At 41.7% G+C, this 17503-nt stretch overlaps 1 protein-coding gene across 2 annotated transcripts in view; it reads left to right on the top strand.

Annotated features, from left to right (window-relative positions):
• Positions 1-17503, top strand: part of LOC307138818 (tumor necrosis factor receptor superfamily member 11B-like) — a 118845-nt gene that overhangs the window by 11810 nt on the left and 89532 nt on the right. For both annotated transcript variants that reach the window (XM_079837426.1, XM_079837427.1), the window contains exon 3: positions 3360-3575. In XM_079837426.1, coding sequence (XP_079693552.1) covers positions 3360-3575 — 216 coding nt within the window. The remainder of the gene's footprint in view (positions 1-3359; positions 3576-17503) is intronic.

Raw genomic sequence — 17503 nt, 5'->3', positions numbered from 1 at the left:
GGTCTCCGCAAAGCGGCCTTCCATGACCAGTGAGGGAGGCGTCTGTTGAAACAGTCTTCCGGCAACATGATGCTCCCAGCATTGGCCCCTAGGACAGAAACCAAGGTTTCTTCAATATGGTGAGGGAACGAAGGCCTCGCCACGTTACCCTGATCATACAGAACGGATTTCCCCTCAAGCAAAACCCCTTGGTCTTCAGCCACCACTGTAGGGGTCTCTGGAGCTGCTTCACAGTGAGGCTGAGGCCTAGCCTTATCCTGGAGACCGTCCCCCTATGGACTCGACACGGGCGGGAGATATTTGTGCCCGCATCACGGTCCAGTCCCATACGATTCCCAGGAACGTGGTCCTCTGGGAAGGTGTCAACACGCTTTTCTTTGTGTTGAGTCTCAACCCCAAGCACCTGATATGGGCCAGAATGACATCTCGATGCCGAACCGCCATCTCGGCCAGTATGAGCCAGTCGTCAATGTAATTCAGTATACGAATGCCCTGGAGTTTGAGAGGAGCCAGAGCTGCATCCATACACTTGGTGAAGGTGCGAGGGGAAAGGGCTAGGCCGAAGGGAAGAACCCGATATTGGTACGCTTCGCCCCCGAAAGCGAACCTCAGGAACTTCCTGTGATACGGAAGGATGGAAACATGGAAGTATGCGTCCTTCAGATCTATCGTGACGAAACAGTCCTCGAACTGGATCTGACTCACGATGGCTGGACTTGTGAGCATCTTGAACCTGAATCTCCTCAGAGAACGATTCAAGTGTCTCAGATCTATTATTGGAAGCAACCCCCCATCCTTCTTGGGAACAATGAAGTACCAGCTGTAGAACCCGGACTCCCTGTCTGGCGGAGGAGCGTACTTCCTGCTCCATAACCCGCACCTGCTCTGGGGACACCACAGTCCAGACCACCCCGTTGAACCTCGGCGGTGGGGAGATGAACTGCAGCCCTTTTCTACAGTCTGCAGGGCCCACGCAGATATATTCGGGAGGCATGACCATGCGCCAAGATAATCTGCTAAGGGAACTCTCGAGGCTTGCTTTCTGGCTGGACTTCATGCTTTTTTGTGGCCAATCTAAGCTTAGTTTGGCCACAGCGCAGGTCAGCACACCCACAAGCTCCTCTTGAGCGGGAGAGTGAAGAGGCAAATCAGCCTGCACATCCCCCGCCTCCATACTGATTACATCTGACTCCTCAGAGCCAGATAGTAATAGCACAGGAACCTCCGCCCGCGGGAAGAAGCCACCTCGCTGGCTTCAACACGGGGCGGGAGAGGATCGGGATCGTCAGACGAGGACTGGGAAGATGCCTCCCACACCCCGCTGACAGATCCATTTGTGAGCCCCATGTTCTCCGTCGCCGCGCTGCCTCGGCAGTCCCACACCCCGCTGACAGGTCCATTTGTGAGCCCCATGTTCTCACATTCACTGCAGGCAGCCCCCTCCAGAGCCGTCTGAGCGTGCTGCGCGCCCAAACAATACACACACAATAGGTGTGTGTCCGTGCCCGTAATGAAGCGCGGACACGGGTGCACACACCTTCTAAACTGCTCGCTTTCCATTTTCTAAGTGACAATATATGGGACATAACAACACCAAATAGACAGACAATTTTCAACACTGAGTGCCTTCGTTATAGAGCAAAAAAACTATATTACTATGAGCTGGCGAATCCTGTGTAGCTTCCATGTATGCCGTCACATATTACGTCATGATGCAGCACCAATCAGAATTGGAGGTTGATTTCATTCATGCTTCAGATAAGCTACGCTACAAGAGTGTCCCCTAGTGTCGTTCCGACGCAGTGCAAGTTCCCTCGAAAGGGAACTAACAGGTCTGTGAGAGCCGGAATTCTTACCGGTTGGTAGGTGATCAAATACTTATGTCATGCAATAAAATGCAAATTAATTATTTAAAAATCATACAATGTGATTTTCTGGATTTTTGTATTAGATTCCGTCTCTCACAGTTGAAGTGTACCAATGATAAAAAATTACAGACCTCAACATGCTTTTTTAAGTAGAAAAATCTGCCAAATCGGCAGTGTACCAAATACTTGTTATCCCCACTGTAGGTAAGAATACTTGGTTTTGGCTCTGACTTATCTACAAATGCAGTATGAATAATATTCCATTATTATTGGGATTTTCATGAAAATATAATGTGAATAAAAGATTTTTCCTTAAGCTAATCTAATAGTTTGTTGCAAATGCATTGAGGGATATGTATTATTATGGTTTTTGTTTTCAATATGTAATTTTAAATGAAAAGTTAACTAAAGAAGTATTTGTTGGGCAGTTCTACTTTCGCAATAAGATGGTGACAGAGGTTCTTGAATATTTGACTTTTTTGGGACCTGTGTGAAGTCCTCTTCTGGCTTATTTCAAGAGTTTTTCTTGATGAGCATACTCTTTACAAGTTAAATGAACAACAATGCAATCCCAAATTATGCAGTTTAATGGAAAGATGTGTTTTATTACTTTTCTAACCAATCAAACATATTTGAATTTTTGCCTGGTGGATAAGTCAATAAAATATTCAAGCCTTATCCAGAAGCCAGAATATTATAGAAACTTGGATTGTTTTTACTTGGCCCGATAAGCACACTCTGAAATAAGTACAAACTATTGTAAATTCAGCTTATTTTCACATTTTTTAATTTCTAATAAAAAGTGTCAAAGTAATGTTCTATGTTTTAAAGTTCTATGCAGTTAAACAATGAGACCCAAAAGTGAAAATCTAGTTCCTCAAAAAAATAGCCTTATCCACATAATGAAACAAATTAATCTTAGTCATGTACAGATCTGACAATTTTTTGACCTAAACATGAGAGTAGCTGGTTTCATTTAGTCATGTGTGACATGTGAAAGACCAAGTGATGAATCCTAAACATCTCAAATTCTTGTCATAAAACTCTCACTTCCTATGTTTCAAACACCAGACTATATGGGTATGAATAAAATTAATTCATGGGATGAATAAAATTAAAAACAATTTCACATATATCGTTTTACAGTAGGGACATCCATATTCATTCTTAAAGAATATGGGAGAAAAATGTGGGAGTTTTAGCATTGAAAAAGCTTTAGTCATGTTTTAAAATAGTAACATTTCCTAATTCCACAATATAATAAATATCCTTTTAATATAATATAATAAAGTAGCACAAAATTTAATTTAAACAATGTACTATAATGTAGTGGGCAGGATTATTTAAACTGTATGCTATTTTTTCATATAAATGCCATGAATATGCCTGCTTTGCATAAAAGTAGACCTAGTTTTTGCTATTCAAAGTATTCTGTATTCTAAAATTACATATTGCAATTATGCATTGAGAGTGTATGTACATGTCCTGCAGGCACACCAGAGAGGAACACAATGTGTGAGAAGTGTCCCCAGGGTTATTTCTCCAGCACATCTTCATCCACTGAGCCATGTATGCCCCACAGGGATTGCACTCAGCTGGGCCTGAAGACTGTCCGATTAGGCACAACCACCCAGGACACGCTGTGTGAATCTGAGAATAAAGAGTTCACCTTTGACTGCTCCCATCAGCACACAGAATGTCACACTGGTAAGCTTCATTAAACAATTCCAGTCCTTGTTTTATCATTGAAAACGTTGTTTGCTTTGAAGATAATTTGTGCCAATTTTGGTGAATAATGGACAAATTCTTTTTGAAGGAATAGCTCTGCTGATTTCTGATGCATCCCTAGAAATTGCCCTTGCTGGGTCCAGTTATTGTGTATTGCCACTGCCTCCTTACTGATTTAAGTTGGACCAGGGGAAGGGGTGTACAATCTCTGTCATTCCAGGAGGTTGGGGCTGGCTGATATGTGTGATGTTATATTAAACTGCTTTGATAGGGTTGCCATAGAAATCCGTAATTCCGAGTCTGCTAACAGCTCAGTTGAATGTCACAAGTTCTCATCTCATAATTACGATAAAATGCTTATTGTTTTGGTTCAGGAGGAAGTGTAAAAGGTGGCTGCTGTTTGTAACAAAACGCTGCATCTGTAACTGCACAAGAAGATAACATATGAGCTGGAAGTTCCCGCTGACAAGCAAGCTTTATTTAACATTACAACTGACATAACATATGGAATACTCAGTCAGAATATTGATATGATTGTTTTGACGTCACTACTGGGAAATAATCTGGTTTATTAATAAAGTCATGTAAACACGGTTTACTTGCGTTGTCAGGTTACTGATGTGCATGTAAACGGGGAAAACTGGTTATTTCAATAAGCTGATATTTGTGAGTTATCAGTTGTGCATGTAAACGCACTCATTGTGATGAAGTCAACCGGTATATGGGGATGGTGTTTCACAATATTCCCTTAGAAAGATTCAGAGCTGCTATGGCCATGTATTATTCCCACAACACTGAGCACTTTACCCAGGGTCTGCATTAATTCAATAAGTTCAGTAGAATGGTATGCGTGTGACATACTCGATTTGAGGGAGGAGGCCCGAACCCAGAGTACCCCCCAAAAGCTAAAGAGCATAGGACAGCCGTCTGCTAAATACCCCCCCAAGATGTGCCGAGCTTGGCGGCTGGCATTAGAGAGGGGGCCTGGTTGTTTGAACGGGAGGGCCCGTGAGCGGCTTGTGTCGCCAGTCGGCGGCCCCTGTTAGTTCACGAATCGCACGGTTCTTGATGGGAGCAGGGTGTGGTCTTGTACGTGGGAGACCGCCTTGAAGAAAAAATGGGAAAAAGAAATATGAGATCTTGATTTAGAGATTTTGTGAGATTTACCCCTTCCTTGCTGCATGGAAACTTTCCACTTTCTTGCTGCAATGAATCGATCCACTTCTTTACTAAGTGGAAACTTTCCACTAGTGGAACCTATCAATCTAGAGGGTTTTATCCGCTTCCTTACTGTGTGAAAAACTGTCCACTTCTCGCTGCGTAAGTTTTTTAAACCGCTTTCTTGCTGTGGGAAAAAACTATCCGTTTCCTTGCTGTGTTTAATAACTTCTATTTCTTGCTGTGTGAAAACGATCCACTTCCTTACTGGAATCTTCGACTTTCTCGCTGTGTCAAAACGTATTTGCTTGAGGAGACTATTCACCATCTTACTGTGTGGGCTACTATCCAGTATCTTACTGCGTGGACAACTATCCAGTATCTTACTGCGTGGACAACTATCCACCATCTTACTACTTGGACAACTATCCACCATCTTACTGCTTGGACAACTATCCACCATCTTACTGCATAGGCAACTATCCTCCATCTTACTGCGTGGGCAACTATCCACTATATAATTGCGTGGACAACTATCCACCATCTTACTGCATGGACAACTATCCACCATCTTACTGCGTGGGCAACTATCCGCCATCTTACTGCGTGGACACCTATCCATTATCTTGCTGCGTGGGCAACTATCCACCATCTTACTGCGTGGACCACTATCCGCCCTCTTACTGCGTTGGCAACTATCCACTATCTTGCGGTGTGGACGACTATCCACTGTCTTACTGCGTGGGCGACTATCCACTATCTTACTGCGTGGACAACTATCCACTAGGGCTGTAACGATTTGACCAAAAATAAAAACCTTGATTATTGAAAATTTTACCCCGATTAATGAACGATTATTTTGCTTTTTTTTTTCTTTTTTTTTTTGCCCTCGTAAGGTTTTTGATTAAGTTCCTGATTAGGTTTGTGCTGTAAATATTTTCTACTATTAAAGGTGGAATTTTTTTTTCTAATGAAAAAGTGCATTTCTTTGTGATTTTAAAACACTTGAAGGAAACGGTTCACTTTCAGCAGTTATTGTCTATGGGGCAGATTTCTGTTTGTTGTAGGTGTGGCGAATGGTAAGGAGCGGCAACAGAATAATCAAAATGCTAATAATATTGTTGCGATTTACCTAAAGTATCAAAGTAGCCGACTACGCCACCTAGGTTGATTGCTGAGACCCAGGACTCAATTTAACCCGCTTTAACTCTCTTTACTGAGGGATGGACACTATTGACACTCAGACAGTAGAATGAATTACATCAAATCTTTTATTCTCATAAAACCCAAGATAACTAAATATTAAAAACAGTCAAGTTCTCAAAAGTGTAGTCCTTAACACAGTCCGGTATGGTGTCTTTTATGGCCAGTAAGGAATGTCCTGGGTTGGTTGGTTCCACTGCCGTGGAGCGCACAGATCCGGTCTGTAGTTACTGAGGGAACATAAGAAACAAACTGCCAGTATCTCCCGTCTGATCCAAGCACAAAACTAGTCTACTACCACTCACTCGTGCACAACAAATACCCACACCAACCAATATACACTGCAATCCAAATAAATCACAACACTTCAAGGAAACCACAGCTATGTCTAGTGTACTGGCAATTAGTTCCTATAGTCACTTGTAGTGATGAATCAGCATGTAAACTGGTCACAACAATATCCTTCAATGGTCTTCAATGTTAGTTACTGAGTTGTACTCACAATATGACCGGGTAGCAAGTCCCACTACCCAGTCTGGTCAATTTCCAGCGTTGGGATTACTCTGTCCGCGGCCACCACAACACACACCTCTGTCTCTCAAGCACGGTCTTAAAGGGGAACAGTCTCCACCTTTTCTCTAACCAGCCTATCACGCTGGATTACTGATTAGTCTGTTAACAGATGAGTTACAAGACAACAAGCATGGCAATACACAGCACTTGAACAAGGAACAAACAAAAATAACATTAAAATGTACATCAAGTCTGCATTCATCTCAATAATCATTATAATACTTTACTCCCATCACATCGGCTACATCAGATACAGATACAGACACAGCTGGCCTACATTACATTTATTTGAATGCACTAATGAGAGAGTGATTGTGTGTGAATTACTCATACCGTCTCTATGAAGCTGTGGTTTGTACTTACTTCAAAGGTATTAAAATATGCTATAACAGTTGAGTTTCTAAGCTACTTAGTGACTTTACTTTAGTCACATGACAGCGTTGACACTGCGTTTCTGCGCTGCTCTCTGTCTGAGTGTTCGTTTGTCACAATATATCAGGCATTAGTTCAACATAATACACATCTGATGGTCTAAACTCGCATTAATGTTCAAACTGGCAGGGCTTAAAACACATACAAATGACAAAGCTTTGTGAGGACGCAGGTGAAAGAGGTCTGCCTTCAGGGCACGCGCACGCGTTGTCAGAGACGCGACACGGCTCGGCTCTCTGTGTCACAGAAAAAAGCTCATGAGCACTGAACGGATACGTATTGTTATTTTGAATAGTGCACAATTGCTTTAAATTTTGAAACTGGCAAGCCTTTAAACGCATTTACTTGACAAACTTTATGAGCACGAAAGTGAAAGCGATCTGGCTTCGGGGCTTGCGCGCGCCGTCTGTGTGTGTGTGTGTGTGTGTGTGTGTGTGCGTGTGTGTGTGTGTGTGTGTGTGTGTGTCGGTGGCAGCGCGTATAGGCTATAAGAACGGCGATTAACTGACCTGTATATAAACTGTGTAAAACATGCAGTTACTATAGTGATTCTGGGCATCTATAAACACAGATATCCTGCATCTCTCTGTGTGCCTGCAAACTGCACTTGATGTGACTGACAGGGCGGAGTCACGTGAAAACCGAAATAATCGTCGGTTAGAGGTTCTGAATGTCGGTTTCGGTTATTTTTTGATTAATCGTACAGCCCTACTATCCACTGAATTACTGCTTGGAACTATCTGCTTTTCTTGTTGCTCGGAACTTTCCGCTTCCTCGCTGTGTGGAAACTTTCCACTTCCTCGCTGCGTGGAAACTTTCCACTTCCTCGCTGGGTGGAAACTTTCCACTTCCTCGCTGGGTGGAAACTTTCCACTTTCTCACTGCGTGGAAAAACTATCCGCTTTCTCACTGCGTGGAAAAACTATCCGCTTTCTCACTGCGTGGAGAACTATCCACATCTCACTGCGTGAAAAACTATCCACTTTCTCGCTGTGGGGAACTTTCCACTTTCTTGCTGCAAGGAAACTTCCGCTGACTCTCTGCGTGGAAACTTCCGCTGACTCTCTGTGTGGAAACTTCTGCTGACTCTCTGCGTGGAAACTTCCGCTGACTCTCTGCGTGGAAACTTCCGCTGACTCTCTGCGTGGAAACTTCCAGCTGACTCACTGCGTGGAAACTTCCCGCTGACTCATTGCGTGGAAACTTTACACTGACTCACTGCGTGGAAACTGTCCACTTTCTCATTGTGTGGAAACTTTACGCTGACTCACTGCGTGGAAACTTTCCACTTCTTGTTGAAAGGCTGAAAAACAGAAAAGAGAAGCATGAGTGCTTGACCGGGAGATTTCTCACTGCATCCACTGGGAGATAAATGCTCGCTGGACAGAGACAAAACCTCCCCGTAGAGGGGAGGGGGGTGGGGCGGGGGGTTAATCGGAGGGTTTGGAGGGCTTGATGATGTGGTACCAGTTGGTCCTGATATAGCTTTGAGAAAGCATCTGAGGACCATCTCCCGAGAGCTTGGATCTGCTGTTGGGAGAGGCCTTTTAGAGCTCCTGAAGTTGCCACCCCTATGCGGAAAGAGTAGCTTGAGAGTCTTTGCTGTGACGCCTGACTGTTGGAGAACGGATTTTCATGTGTTTTTTTTCATGTATTTCACGAGACGATATAATGAATATAACGAATGAATTTGCGTGATGTAAATCCGACAGATCCGATTCTCTGAGGCGCATACTAACATGGCGCCGCCCATCGCGCAGTATAAATCAATTAACACACATTCACACATATTTGAAAATCAGAATATCAGATAGTTCATGACATAGTTAGCAATTTTGTGAATATTTTGAATAAAAAAGAAAAAACGAAATGAACCCGATACAGCTGAGCTTTTATACAGCGCTATTGTGCCAGCTTTGTGTCATGTGAGAAGCACGACGCATCACCATGGAACAATAAGGCGATTCACGAAAATAGCATTTTTTCCACAATGGGCCTCGAGTGAACCGTTTCGCTACAGGGCTATCGGTTCGGTGCACGTGTGTACCGAACGGTTTCCGAATACAATCAGTTAACAGTTAACAGGCGGCTTGTTTTAAGCGCGGAACACACTTCAATCCGAGTTCCCATACGAACATATTAAGTATTCAGTCTATTTTATCACGAAATTCAAACGATAAATTACGTTTTGACACTCTTTAATGTGGCGTGACTGATCACTGAACACAGTTCAAGTGGCGGTGCGCGCGCGTGAACGTGATCCTCTGTGAACGTGATCGATCATCTCTTCCTAAAGAATAAACATGAATGAACATCTGAAGGTATGTTGAGGATACATTACAACTTACTGTCACGTATCATATGTGGTGTAATCGCTCAATCAGTGTTTCAACGGCGGAAAGACCATACTGCTTGTAAACTAAACAATGTCATGTAACGTTAGCATCACATTTACCTCAGGCAGTCATTCAGTGTCCACAGAATTTTATTCACTAGAGAAATCAACTCTTTCACTAAATATATGCACTATATTAGCCTATATATTCATTATATTAGCCTATATATTCATTATATTCTACTGAACCTGTTAGTGATGTCTTGAATATTTCATGCATATTTAAATAAACCTGTCATGAAAATGACAGACACTGTGTAGGCTATTTCAACAACGAATTGGAGAAAAAACTTTTTTATAATTAGATTTAGAATTTATTGCAAAAACTGCCTTATGTGAAGTTTACATATTTGCGAACTATGATAAACTATTATAACTAAATAAACTTTTAGTTATAATTTAATTAATTTAAGGACAGACAAAAAAAATTTCAGTAAACCACTATTTAATAAAAATAAATAAAAAGCAATTTTGTAAAACTGCTGTACCGAACCCGTACCGAACCGTGACTTCAAAACCGAGGTACGTACCGTTACACCCCTATTAAACTGGTTTGCTTTATTTCTGTAAATACTTTGCTGATGCAGGTAGGCCTACAAAAAAATTAAAATAAATCTTGCTCGAGAGTCAAATGTTGCCCATGCCCCTAGTGAATACAACAGAATAAAGAGACGAATGAAATAAACATGGCTTTTATATTTTTCCGGTGGGTCTAACAGTAGTACCAAAGAAATTAAATAAAGTAATCAAATGTAAAATAACATTTATTTTACAGTCTTCATTGTAAAAATTAAATACAGTTTAATGCTTGCAATTAAAGTTACAAAAGTTATTCAAGAGCAGTGAGTGATTTTCTCTTTGTCTTGTTCTTTGATTAACATGACAGACAGCAGCAGGTATATTAGGCTGCTGTCACTTTAAGAGCTGCACAGATCCAATATAATGTTACACAAAATGTATTTTCTTTCTCAATGATTTACGCACCAAATCTGACTGTGTTTACCTGACTATTTTGACATAATTTTGTGTGTATTTGACCGTTTAATCGCAATAATCCATGAAAAACTATGAAGATCTCGCAAACTGTTTGAGAGGCGACTTTATGTGTGCTCCACTTATATAGTGTGCTTTTGCTGTGAGCGCAAAACCTGTGGGAATGAGTAAAATGATGTGCAATACCAGTAACCATACACTGAAATTCGGGCCCTATAACAACACGATTCAACCAGAGGCAGTGAGACGAGTGAGTGAGAGGAGGCAGGTGTGTGTCAACTTGCCATTGGAAAGAAGAGAGAGCGAGAATGCGCAGCTGGAAATGGTGTATTGATACTGCGTAAAATGAGTATTTGAATCGTTTCAGATTTTTCAGTACCTTTATCTCTACCTCCTCCTAAACCATTTCTGCCCTAAGCTGGTGAAACTGCCGTGCCGTGGGAGCACTGGTATGTATCATTTAAAGATGTACTTGATGCTGTGGGCTTGGATGATTTCCCAAATTAAGCACTCTTCTCCTCCATTGTCTCATAGTGGAAGGATTACGGATCTACCAGATGCTGGGAATCGCAAATACATACTCTGACATTGTTGCATGATTAAAGGGACATTTTTAAAAGATTCAAAGCATTCTGGTAAAACATTTAAATTTTATACAAAGATGCCAACATTCAGGTGAGTCAGCCAGCCAGTTTGTCACTGATTTATGAACCCTTGCTGGCCCATGCAAATTCAGTGCTGTCCATAACGAATTAGAGACCAACTTATTGAAAAAAACAACAGTACACGATTCAAAGAGTGACTGCTTATTGAAGATAAACTAACTCTGGATAGGACTCTCACTCTGGTGCTCCTAGTGTAAGAAGCCTCACAGTGTGCAGCTAAAATAGTGGAGAATAATACAGTTCAAACTGATTTCACCACTGTACCTGCAAATACACTTTGCTGAGCTGCTCCAGCCTGCAGATGAAATTGTACAGTTCAGGCAACTGTGGGCCCACTCGCCATGCCAACAGATTCCCAGACTGCCCAGCTATTGGTCAAAAATGTTAGGCAGTGCGGTAAGTTCAACCAATTTGCAAGGTTGTGCAGATCAGTGTCCAGCTCTGGCTGGCTTACCACATTTCAGTCATCACCAGCAGCACCTCATCTCTCCCGCACAAAGACCAACATGCTTGGGGGTTAAATGGGACTCAGTCACCACCTGGCACAACTGTCTCCCACTGGTGTCTAGACCATTTTTAAACACCCTAAGCAACATCAGGCTAGGTCAGGACGTTACTGTTCAGAAAATCCTGCGTCTCATGGCAGCTTTTGCCACGGTGGTCCCTATGGGCCTTTTGCACATGAGACTGCTACAGTTATGGCTCAGGGGATTTCATCCAAGCAATCCCAGATGGCAAATAAGGCCAAGGGCACACACATTGCGGCTTCGTTTCCCTTTCTCTATGGGTCCCACTCTAGGTGTGTTGACGTCGCAAGGTGCTAACTACAGACACTTCCATTACCAACTGAGGGAAGTTATTGAGACCATTCTCGGTGCTAGGGCTCTTTTCACTAGCTCATGTCTGAGACCTTTTTCGAGTTCTTGTGTGCACCCACTACACAACCGTAAGGGGCCCAGACACCTCCGTTGGTATTTTGAAAGGGAACGTCTCAGGTTACTTGACTGTAACCCTGTTCCCTTAAAAAGTGGGAACAAGATGCTGTGCTTCATTGCCGCACTGAAGATGTCCCAGGAGCGCTCTTCAGACAAATTGATATATGAGGATGCACCTGTGACACATCTAATTATAGCCTCTGACAAGCATGCATTCCAGTGACACCGCCATCTGAGGCTGTCAAGTTCAAAGTCAATTTTAATTGACGTGTTATACACATAGTTCACTGCTGGTCACACAAAGGTTTTCCCATAGCGCTCAGTGCAGCTTCTCGCTCCCGCTTTTTCAGGGAACAGGGTTAGAGTCAAGTAACCCAAGACGTTTCCCACTCTCTGCAGTGGTTTAGGTTGCCTTTTTGCTTTCACCCACAAACCCTTGCTTAAACCGGATGTGCTGGCCATCATTCAGCCACTATGCAGAGTGCCTCACACCATGCGTGACAAGGTCACCACTGAGTAAATAAGTAGTTTGCTGACAGCAGCATATATCATTGAGCTCATTGATGCTTCTCCTTGTGTCTTAAATAATGTGATTGTAGACAAATGGTTAGGGGGCATATATCTCTGTGTCGACCTTCGGGGGCCTAATAAGGCAGTGGTGCTGGACAAATGCCCACTGCCAACAATTGAGTTGCTCACAAAATTTGTCCAAGGCTCTTCAGTATTCTTAAGCAAGGTTACATGCAGATACCCCTGCACGAAGACAGCAGAAACCTGACTGCATTTGTGACTCACATGGGAATGTTACCTTTCAAGATGATCCCTTTTGGCCTGAGTTGGCCCTAGCTGCTTTTTAGAAAAGGTGGGCTTGGCTCCTGGGCACAGCTGTGTACTTAGGCCACTCACTATAAATGCCTGAGACGGGTATTCATAGCTCTGTCAAGGCACAATTTGACATTGAACACAGAAACGTGTGTATTTGCAACAATAAACTCTGTGGGTCTTGGGGTGTCTAGCTCACATCATTCCTTGGCATAACAGCAATAACATAACATTAACATAACAGCAATAGGCTAGGTAATAGAATAACAGTGGTGGAAAGAGTACTAAAAATTGTTCTTAAGTAAATGTATTGCTACTTAAGAAATAATTTACTTGAGTACAAGTAGAAGTACTGAAAAATAATATAACTCAAGTTAGAGTAAATAAGTAGTTTGCTTAAAAACTACTCAAGTTACCAGGTTACAAAGTATTTTAGTATTATTTTGAAATTTTTACCCAAAATGAGGCGATGTGAGCAATATGGAGCGTTAAACAGTCTCATGTAATTTCGTCATAAAATATAGTTTCATTCATACTGGAAGCCCTTGGGCAGAAGGTCCACAAGTGAGAGATTCATTCATTCATTCATTGAATATTTTAATAGAAGTATTAATCATATTTAAACGGGTCATGAATTGAGAAATCAACTTTTCATTCAGCCTTTGATATATAAAAGTTAAGTTTCAGAGCTGGAAACTTCCTTGTTAGTAAAAAAAAGCTTTTATTGACACCAGGCCCAGCAAACGAGAGATCTCAGAATGTGCCAGGCTGTGACATCAGAGTGTGGTGAAACACTGCCTCAATAGTACGCCTGATTCTGTAGCCTCGCCCACCGACTCGTGGAGCTAAACTGATCGCGCTACCGAACAATAAACATGCCGAAGATAGCAAGATGTTGCGCTGTGCCTGGTTGTGGAAGAACACAGTCGCTGCATAAGCTTCCTTACGGTGCGTTCACACCGGACGCGATTGACGCGATTCGCGCGAGTGATTTACATGTTAAATCAATGCAGAGATGGCAAAATGGCATTCTGCCGTTAACTAATCAGGAGCTTGCTCTAGTAGTGACAACAATGAGGAGAAAATCTGTATATTAATATCTGGTTCAGACAATATGATTATCACTGTGATAACATTAAATGACATGAAACACAACCCAGTCTCTTTTTGTTAAATGCAAGTTTATGTATGATCAATAATACAAAAGTATAAGTAAAAGGTATAATAAGCTATACATGAAATAAAGCAAACAATTCAGTCAAACATTCAAAGTCAGTGCTAGTAGGCTACAACTGTAACGTAAAGTTATAGCCTAAAAATAAAAAAAAGTAATGAAACTTCACTTTGCCCTCAGCCTAAACGATTTGCCAGGGAACAAATTATAGATCCATGAGACCAAAGATCGCCCGTTACAAGACAAATTATAGCTCGAGACACACCACAGAGACATCAGAGCCAGCGGTAGACGTCAGAAGGACTAGCCGAGGAAAGGTTGCTCTCGCCGAAGTTGACGAGCGCTGAGCACCGCTGATCCGCTGGAGCTCACAACTCCGAAAACACCAGATAAAATGTTCAAATAGGCACTCTTTATATAAATAAACCGCAGATTTGAGCTTTAAACAACTACATTATCGACTGAAAAAGTCTTAAAACTACGTTTTGTCACACATTAACAGTAGATTTTAACAAAAAAAGACCTGTAAACACAGCCCATGTCAGCCATTTCTCAACGAGACGAGCCGGCTGGCAGAAGCCCCTCCCATGACGCGAATTCGCATCTGTTGTGCAGTGAATGTCACACGCAAATGAAGCGAATTTCACGTGCGAATGAAGCGAGTAGACTCAAAATGTAAATGCATCCACCATCGCGCGAATAGCGCGATTTATTCGCGTCAATCGCGTCCGGTGTGAACGCCACATTAGGATTCTAATATTGGAAACGTGTGGTTGAACTTTATTTTTAATGAATATCCAGCTCACGTGGGGAAGACATTGCACGTATGTTAATTTCACCATGGATTGGTTTGTAAACAAGAGACTGAATTTGCAGACAGGATGAGATTACATGAATGAATGAAGCAACACACTTATGTGAGTAAAACATGTTTTTATATGTGATAGTTTTGCATTGTTACAGATCAAATACAATGTTACATTGTGTAACTAAACATAACTTACGTCTGTCACAGGGCTCTCAAAGACCAACGTCCCAGGGTATGTGTTTTCCAGACGGGCTACCAATACGTATCATCTTAAATAGTGAAATAACATTCCTTTCTTGATGTGCGTTGTTCACTCTCTTGACTTGATATTTGAAGGAAAAATACAATTGCGGAAGTTTTGATCATGCTGTCTGCAACGTACTTGGCGCGTACGCGCGTGTGTGTGTGTGTGTGATGCACAGTTCACGGTTATATCCACCGATCGGGCGGGCCAAGTAATATAAAATAACATTCATATTAATTGCAGGTGGATGAGAGATAAATCATTGTGTTTGTTTGATAAAGATATTTTGCGAATCCCTATGGGACGAATCATTCCGGATGCCGTTTCCCCACACGCTTTCAAAACAATGCCTCACGTGTACTCATGGGGGAGCCAAAACTCACTAAATATGCAAAGCTTATCCAATCATAGCAGTGGGCACTTACTTCCAAGTCTTCAGTGCGGCACGCCCATAAAAACCGAGCGTTTCTTGCGAGAGGCTCAAAACCAGTGCAGAAAATAGCCTATTACTTGTTCATTATGATGTTTTTGAATGTAAAAACCATGCGAACATCACAAGTAGACCTCAGGCAACAGTATAAAAAATTTCAAAAAGCCAGTTCATGACACTTTTAATAGAAGTATTAAACGTATGATGTTCCAGGAAATCCCTTATGGACATCAGATATGGCCAATAATCACAAATTGCCGTGTTTTACATTATGCTGAGCAAACATACAAGCTATGTTTTTTTATATATATATATATATATATATATATATATATATATATATATATATATATATATATATATATATATATATATATATATATATATATATATATATATATATATAATGATTTTGGAACAAAACATAATACTAATCTCATAAATTGCCGTGTTTTACACTATGCTGAGCAAACATACAAGCTATCCCTGTTGCCCAGAGTGATTGTTTTATTACAAATTTTGAAAAGCAAGTCCACGTAAGATCATTTGAATGTTTTTTTGAAGGGCAAAAGCAAAAAAAAAGGTAAGTGAGAGGTTCGATCAAAGAAATTATGGGGGCCTGTGATTGAATGTCAAAATGTGGTTTGAATACCCCACCCCCAGCTGAACTGTAAGTTTTGATTGGTTTTGCACCCGAGTCAGACCTGTCTGTTATTGCCTGAAGCGCAGGGCTCCCCCGCAGTAGTTTGAAAAGTGCCTGTCAAATGCCAGATCGCCATGTTTCACCATCGGCATATTTGCCAAAATACTTTGTACTTTTGGTGAAAAATAAATGTAGCAAAGTTGAATACTTTATTTTTATTCAACTCAAGTAAGAGTACAAGTACCACAATTTAATTATACTCAACTATGTAGAAAAAATTAAGAATGTACTCAATTACTGTAACGAAAGTATTTTTAATTAGTAACTTTCCACCTCTGATAACAGACAATAGATAATGACAGACAATAGTACGCATACAAAATAAAAGATTAAAGGTCCCATGGCATGAAAATTTCATTTTATGAGGTTTTTAACATTAACCCTTTAGGCGCCAGAGGTTTTTTCCTAAAACGTTCGATTTTGACATCTTAATTTCAAAAGGCTATATCTTAAAATTGATAAAAGATAGAGACTTTCTGTAAATTAGAGAAATATTAAAGATGACCCAAAGTTTATGTAGGGATTACATTTCCCCCTCTAATTAGCATTTTATGACGTCATATGGTGGTGGTCACCTTGGATTATAGCATTTTCATGAAAAGTCACATGTTTAAATGATAAATGCAGCACTTCTTTCCCCCCAGAATGTCCCTCACCTTTTGTATGCTATATTGCACAATACTGAATGCTCAGGTAAATAGTAAATAGTAAACAAACTGTGTAAATTGTTACTAATAAATGGTAGAAACAAACCAAATGCATGTAACGGTTGGCCTTTTGCTGTAGAGACTTTCCATTTACTACATACAGTAGCCACTCTGATTCCATGTATGGGGCACATTATTCATATGACACACAAACACAAGTAGACAAGACCTGTTTAGTTCAAAAGATCACTCGCCACGGCAAGGCAGAGATCATGAGTGAGATGACGAGGCAAGACGAGAGACAGACGCGCACGCGCGCCGAGTGTGCACAGTTCGGACTACTGTCATTGTCATTGCGTCTCCCCACCCTGCCTCCACGTTGCCCCCTAACAGTATTTGCAATACACGAGCCGCGGTTCAGTTACGCGAGACAAACGCTGCCAGTGTGAATGCACAACGGGCGCGCGCGGCTCCCGCTCTCCATACGCACCACTCCTGCCCTGCCAACGCACTGCTTGCGCGTACGGTGTGAAGCCGGCGTAACACGCCTGCTAACTTCACGATGAACACTCCGACGCTGGGAAACACCACTGTGTTCCCACCACTGACATTGGGCAAAGGACCATCTACATTGGGCAAAGGATTCACCGTTTGTACTTGGTGTAGGGCTATACTTTCACTTTCAGAATCACGGCAGATATTCCCCTTCAGAATCAGGGTCCGCG

Source organism: Gobio gobio (assembly GCF_949357685.1).
Source record: "Gobio gobio genome assembly, chromosome: 15".
Taxonomy (NCBI): Eukaryota; Metazoa; Chordata; class Actinopteri; order Cypriniformes; family Gobionidae; genus Gobio; species Gobio gobio.
Note: the sequence above shows the minus strand (reverse complement) of the source record. Positions and strands in the feature narration are given on the sequence as shown.